General features: G+C 39.2%; 1 protein-coding gene across 1 annotated transcript; it reads left to right on the top strand.

Annotated features, from left to right (window-relative positions):
* The first annotated feature begins 640 nt into the window (after window positions 1-640).
* On the top strand, window positions 641-4,359 carry il6 (interleukin 6 (interferon, beta 2)). Its single transcript, XM_020525274.2, has 4 exons — window positions 641-814; window positions 1,715-1,828; window positions 2,953-3,099; window positions 4,165-4,359. The coding sequence occupies exons 1-4, from the start codon at window positions 641-643 to the stop codon at window positions 4,357-4,359; spliced, it is 630 nt and encodes a 209-aa protein (XP_020380863.1).
* The last annotated feature ends 3,128 nt before the right edge of the window (window positions 4,360-7,487 follow it).

Genomic DNA, 7,487 nt, shown 5'->3' with positions numbered 1-7,487 from the left:
AGATCTGCACGATTTCTATTCTGATATACGTACAAATAGTTATTGACTTCTTGTGATAAAGGCGCTAACTCACACATACTAAATTGGTGCAACACATTGGTCTAAAGAAGGAAAGCCCAATTATATTACTGTAAGTCATTTTAAAAAAAATCTTTTTTTCCAACAGACAGCACTTTCGCTATGAAATGGGGAATCATCCCTTTTTGGTAATTCCCTATATTACCTCAAGAGAAAGGGTAAAAATATAACCGAGAAAGGATCGCTTGCGCTTTAAGAACTTTATTCATTTTTTTTTGTTGTTACTGTTTTTATGCCCCACTCTTGTGCATGAGAGAGGGAACACTATTGGGGTTTCCACCGGGAAATTTAGTAACCGATTGTGGACAATAAATAGGGGGCAGTGATGCCCAAGTGCCAACAACGGTCTGAGCACTCGAACCCAAGACAACTCCACACATCAGGATCCGGGAGACCAGGCTTGCGACCCTCAGCATGTCCTCGCTGCACTGTTAGTACAAACTGCTGCTCTCTGAGCTCTGCCCGTGGTCTGTCTCCGGGGAGAACCGCTACTGACTGTCCTTGTTTTCTCCATCTCTCTCTCTCTCTTCCAGATCTCTGCCGTTCTGTCCTACTCTTGGTGATGGGGGTAACAGCCGCCTGGATGTCTCCAGTTGCTGTCACCTCGCTCCCCGAATCTTCCGGAGACTTTGCAGACGTTTATACAACTGGAACTCCCCCCAGTGCTGGAAATATGAATCTTGAACCTTTGGCTCTTTTCATCCAGAATATTGCCACCGAACTGCGCAAACGACAGGTGAGTAATGTAATGTCATAAGGTGAGAGTGACTGTTGAAGAAAAAGTCGGAAAGTTCCTGTATTGACTCCTCCCAATGGTAGTGGGTCTTACCATTTCCACTTTCTACTTCCCAAAAGATTAAGATTGACCCCGAGACATTTGCAACTAAAAGTGAGCTACTGACTTCAGATTCTTACTCTTCAACTTGCTATTGAATTTTACATTGCAGTTTATGTTTGACATGTTTATTTGACTATCTCAAATTTGGGTTAAGTAGGATAGTATCCAGTTATACCTCACCAAGAAATGGCATGTTGGATGCCAGGAAGACTGGGCTTCATGGAAGGATGTGTTGAATGACCTTCTTCATTTGCATCACCTTTAGTTATATCGTAAAGGGTAGGGTTCTTGTTGGCCCAGTTTCTGAGTCAGGAGAACCGGGTTCACCTTACTCCAGAGGTGTGTAACAGTGACTCTGAACAGGCTGAATAGAAAATGTCTATATTTGTGAAAGTGGGAGCTGTCTTATTTATTCTCCTGGGAACCTGCAAAACCTCGTGTTCACCATGATAACCTAGAGTGCAGAACAACCAAGTATCTGCGGAAACAATTCTGAGTCGCAGAAAAAGGAAATGTCGCTTTTACAAACGTTTAAGCAAATGAATAGAAGCTAGGGATTGAGGCTAACAAGTTAACAAACAGACATGATGTGCTGTTTTACTGTCGAGTGATGATGCTCTAAATAGTTATCACATTACAATCTTGAGGGATCTGTTCAAAGTCCTGGTTCTTGTTTCTTGCTGCATCCACGACAGCTTCAGTGAAAAAGGCAAATCTGCAGAATGTCATTTTTTTTAAAAAAAAGATCAAATTAATAAAATGCGAAGATTAGATTAATAACATCGATTTTTGTTTCAGCTGTGCGATTATTTTTCCATGTGCGATGGCACGTCAAATTCACTGAATATGTACAACAGGGAACTGCCACAGATTCGAAAGAAAGATAAATGTTTTGAGAGCAGTTTCCAGAAGGTGAGTAGTCCCTTCAGTGTTATCTTTCGTCCCCTGTAGCAGAGAGGGGGGTATTGTTGCTGAACTGACGCATTGGACACGCCCACTTTCAAATTTCAGTGAAAAGGTGAACTTGTACAAAACAGTGGTACAACGCGAGCAGAAATGATCCAAAGGTTTTACCCTTGTCACCTACCTGCTGGTATTCTAAATTGAATTTTTAAAAATTGCAAAAACGAAGGCAACAAAACAGAATTCCTGCAGGGTAGACTTGATCTTCTGCCGGAACTTCAATAGAGATCCGCAAAACTGCCCAAAGATGTCAGGTAACAGCCAATTGCTCCATTTGTAATACAACCACGCAATAAAGTTGTATCCGGCGTTCAGGACAATTCTTGTTTTTTTTCTAAAATGAAAGTCAGTTCTAAACAATTTGCACAGAATTGTAGAGAGCAAGAAATAATCAAATTGTTCAGGCACTATTTCTAAACTACCAGGATTTTGTAATAATTCAAAGAAATCTAGTTTAACTTCAAGTAACCTCCAATGGTAGTTGTCACGCTTTTGAATTGAGATGTTGAAGTGGCTGGAAGTACCCGCGCGATTTCTGCGAGGTTATCAATTTTATTTCGCATGGCATCGAATTAAAAATTGTAGTATTTAAACTTAAGTGCTCGCTTCTTTATGCTGGAGTATCCAACATGTTTTTACGGTAGTTCAAAAATCCATTTGTCTGAGGCAGATACGGTCGTCAGAGTTGGAAGCTTTCTGGTTCAGTCACCCTTCAGAGATTTGAACGTATCCCACACTGACATTCCTGTGCAGTATTGAGATTTTTATCCTTCACACCTTTTGAAGAAGCGCGCTTGGAAGTCCTGAATAACATTTATCCCAAATCCTACACCAGTAAAATAGCTACGTTTACCTCTGCTGTTGGCGGAATATTGTTGTGTGCAAATTACCTGCTACATCCCAATAATGACTGTACTTCAAAAGCAATTAATTGGTGCTGAAGGGATTTTTGCTTGCCGATATTATGAAAAGTGCTTTGTAAATTCAAATCTTCTTTTGCGAATTCAGTACATTTTTACAGCCTTATATGTTACAAAATTTTGAATTTTGTTGTAAATTTATGATTTTTGCAGAAAAAGTGTTTGACCAAGATTGTCAAGGGATTTCAGGGCTATAAGAAGTACCTGCAGTTTGTGAGTCAATGGATTGAAGTTGATAATTTGCAAGTGAATGCAATGCTGAGCAGCGCAAAGATTTTGGTTGACCTGCTCCCATTGGAGGTAAGTTTTGTCTAGAACCTGTAGTCTAATACGTAGCATGTCTACAAAGTCAGGAAAGTGAAAATACAATTTAGATTTGCATCAAATTATATAGATTGCGCAGAAGGAAAACAAGTCTTTCAGCCTAATTGGTCTTTCCTGTTATTTATAAGCCACAGAAACTTCCTACACTCCTCTTATCTAACCCTGTTAATATAATCTTCTATTTTTTTCTTCCTCATACGTTTGTGCCATTTCCTCTTAAATACATTGCTTTAACCAAGTTAGACAGAATGTATTTCAGACTGCCCAATGAGCTAGTGAAGACAGAAAAAATGAACAAATTCCTCAGTGGACTAGTTTTTGTTTAAACCATTTAAGAGAAAGTGTAGTAATGGAAACAGTCATTGCCCCTTCCAAATATGTGTATTCTTTTTTTCAGTATGAGTAAATTAATCATGATAGCAGTGAGGTGATCTGTGAAGTAATGAATTAACTTATTTCTTTCAACAACTTTCTCTGAGGAGATTCCTCATTTAATCAACACTAGTAGATAGATTTGTAACCATTCCCCAGCTGTAATGATGCAGTATTTTGGATGTTTAAAAGTAGAGCCTACACAACTGCTCAAACAGTTTTTGGTAATGCTTGACAAGTATGAAGAAAAAATTAGCTTATGTATTCTAAATTTATGCCATAAGTTATACATTTTAACTGTTAATGCTTAGCCATATCATTGTTTCTACTTTACATTCAGTTCTTTTGTTTTAAATTACTAATTGACAAGTTTGGTTCAGCCATCACAGCTCTTTAAATCCTTAGAGGAATAAGGGTAGAAGTTCTATGGGTTTCGATTTCCCATTGCAGATTCAGTGGCCATCAACAGAAACAGGTTTTTTTTCTGGGAAACAGCCATTTTCACTATTTATCTACACTTTGCTACCAATTTTCTATCAATGTCACAGCTGGAGTTCATTAAAACTCCAGGGAATTTCTCCCCCCAATATTTTCTTCTTAGTCTAATAGTTCAATAGCAAATACATTCAATCTGGATCACATTTCTTTTATCTCTTTTCTTTTCAATAGAGCAAAATTCGTGAACGTATTGCTCAACAAGATAAAGGTAACGAAGAGGCTTTCAATCTGGAAGAGTCTTCTAAAACAGACTGGAATAAGCAAGTGACTGTTCATGTGATTCTTAGAAATTTTGCTCTCTTTATGGAGAGTACTATTCGAGCCATTCGATTCATGCAATCAGCACCTGCAACAGCTTCATTATGATAGCTGTATGAACTGTATGAACATTTTTGTTCACGGGTTCCTTAATGATATCTGCTTTTACAGTAGATAGCAGTGTTGTTTTATTTTCAAAACCTGCAGTATTGTTTAATTTCAGTTCTATGAAATGGAAAATAATAATTTGGCTATTTATTATATTTCTATTTAATATTTATTTATTTACAACTATAAGTTTAGTGTTGTGGAGTCGGAATCCAGTTTTATAACTGCTCCTGGCCCATATCCACCAAATTATGTATCTTTGTACTGCTGCTGTATTAATTGAAACTGTAACTGTAATTGAATTGAAAGTCAACAAACTTTAATAAATTATATTATATGGTATTTCAGTTTTGGTCCTGCTATATTAGAATCTTTCATGTGTTATTTGTCAAATATATTTGAGTAGCTGAGTAATGGTAACAAATTTTGGAAAGTACAGCAGAAATGGAATTATCAGGTGCCCAATGTCAAGAAAAGTAGTTCGATTTTCCTCAAGATTTTAAACTAGATTAAAATCACACCAGTACACAATGAGGACCTTATTTCCATGCAATTGCATCTCATTATTAGCTAATCTCCCTTCATTTGTTTAGAGAGTACACTTCGGCACTTGGATATTGCGCTTTAGAGTTCACCAATGCCTTACTTTGCAATGCTACTGACAGGTCTCACTATGCACAAAGATGCAGACCAATTTTATATATCTGAACAGGATGTTTTCTAAGTCTCTTAGCTTGCCTTCATTGCAATCAGTTGCTTTGTGCTTACTCGGATGCTCACTGCATCCCTGCCTTGTCTTGCCACTTCATTGAGAACTTGCAGGTTCACAGCATCTCTGGCTTGACATTCTTTTTGATAGAGACAGAAAGCCATACAGTCAGAAAGCAGCGTTGTTGTTGACAGTTAATAGTCAAGGGGTTGATATGTTTCTGTATGACACTGGGCTATCGTAATGTTAAACCTACAGGTTACACACAAAACCACTGAATGTGCTTCAACCAATGGCCACGTCTGAAACTTGAAGGGTAATAGTCCTTAGTCAGGCAAAGGCTGATTATGGTCAGTCAGAGTGTGCCACCACTCTGAGCCAAGGGCATCATCTGTCTAAAGGTTAGCCACGATCAGTAGGTTGTTGGGGCAAATAGGGATTCGTGACTTTCCAGTCCAGGCTTGGGCCAAGGTCAGTCTGGCAAGTCGAGTCAAGTCTAATCAGTCCAAGCTGTGCAGGTATGTCAGTCAGGGAGCTAATTATTTGTCCATCATTTGTTGAAGAAAGTGGGAAACTCAAGTCTGTGGATTGGAGCTATTACATTGAGATGCAGTAGGAGTAATAACAATGAAGGCGAGAAGGTGAGAAGGGAAAGATTTAAAAGGGTTCTAAGTGGCAACTTTTTCACACCGAGGGTGGTACATGTATGGAATGAATTGCTAGAGAAACTGGTGGAGGCTGGTACAATTATAACATTTAAAAGGCACCTGGATGGGTATATAAATAGGAATATGGGCCAAATGCTGGCAAATGGGGCTAGATTCATTTAGGATATTTGGTCGACATGGATGAGTTGGACCAAAAAATTTGTTTCCCTACTGTACATCTCTCTGACTCTATAATTCTATAACTCCAAATATAAGGAGACAATCTGATAGGGAATGAGTCGTCATGGGGTATTGCTTCATATATCACCACCACCATAGTTTCAGTGGGGGAAGCATGGACAATGACAATGGGTATGGTTACGCAGTATGCCAGGGCTGGGGGGGCGGGGGGGGTGGTGGAAATAGGGGATATTGACCATCAATTTAAAAGTTTGGATGAGAGTGTGGGGCATCTGAAATCTGATGGGGTTGACAGGAACAACTAAACGAAGGGCTAAGTGAAGGGTGAGTGAGGGTCTAACGTTGACCTTTCGGCAGAAGCTGTAACTCACTCTCTCGAGCATAACCTGGGTAAAATGTCATTTTTTACCAAATTTCAACTGTGCAACAGGAATTGGAAATGGCTGCCAACACATTCACAGTGCGTGGAGTAAGTTTGTGTTGTCTGTGAGAACAGGGTGTACTTGTAGGTAAAATGAAGCCCTTCAAAGTGCATTTGTATTAATCAGTCATCCATAGTGTCAATGATGACAGATATCTCCCACTAAATTCATCTTCTTGTATAATTCATGCATTGAACATCAATGCAGATTACGAATCTTGGTCACAAGCCGTTAAGACCATGCCATTGATCTTGAAAAATCTATCCTTGTTATCCCTGAGACGGAGACGCAGAGGCAATTACAGGCAAAAATAAGAGTGTCAGCCGTAATCACCAATTCTCAAACACATCTCAGAGGGTCTCATAACTGCACAGGGGCTTTGATCTGCTTTCCTTTCAAAAAGAAATGTAATTATGTGAGAACATGGACTGTATATTCAATGTTGCATTTTTTTGAGTATTGGAGGTGGTGGCAAGGAAGGAGTACACCTATTACAGTTATAACAACCTAAGGCTGTTTTGTAATATACTGCGTACATCTGCATTAGTTGTAATATATATATGAGAGGTACATGTAGATGCCTTTACATGGCCCTACCTTCTGCAAGGCCTCCGTGTCATGGTATACTGCAGCCTATAATAAAACTTCATTTCTCTTTGGTAAGATTGCTTGTGAGCCACATCACTGAGATACTGAGAAGTTGTTCTGTCCTCAAATATATGATTGCCACAAAAGATCAGTGCACCCTTCCCATATAGATCCACCGATGCCAAGTGTTATCATTGTTGTCACAGTCCTACAAAAACAATACACAAGAATTCAGGAGATAAAATGATATTGCCAAGCCCAGGAACAACAGCAAACTCCAGCAGCTGCTGTGCAGCATTTAGGGGGAGAATCCAGAAAAAAAGGCTTGCCTAAGGATGTGGAGAAGGATGAGGACCTAGAATTTACCATCTTTACCATCCCTGGACACCACAATAAAACTGTGTTATTTGATGCAGCAGGGCTTGTATTCTGAAGGAGCGAGTGGCTATTCTACCCTGGTGTCATCGAGGTAACAGCAACACTTAACTGTTATATGGCTAGCTTGTTCCAAGCATCCATTGGGGATCTGTATGGAATGTCCCAATCCTCAACTTACAAATA

The sequence above is a fragment of the Rhincodon typus genome, chromosome 2 (genome assembly GCF_021869965.1).
Source record: "Rhincodon typus isolate 14 chromosome 2, sRhiTyp1.1, whole genome shotgun sequence".
Taxonomy (NCBI): Eukaryota; Metazoa; Chordata; class Chondrichthyes; order Orectolobiformes; family Rhincodontidae; genus Rhincodon; species Rhincodon typus.
This window is presented reverse-complemented; position numbering and strand designations above follow the sequence as displayed.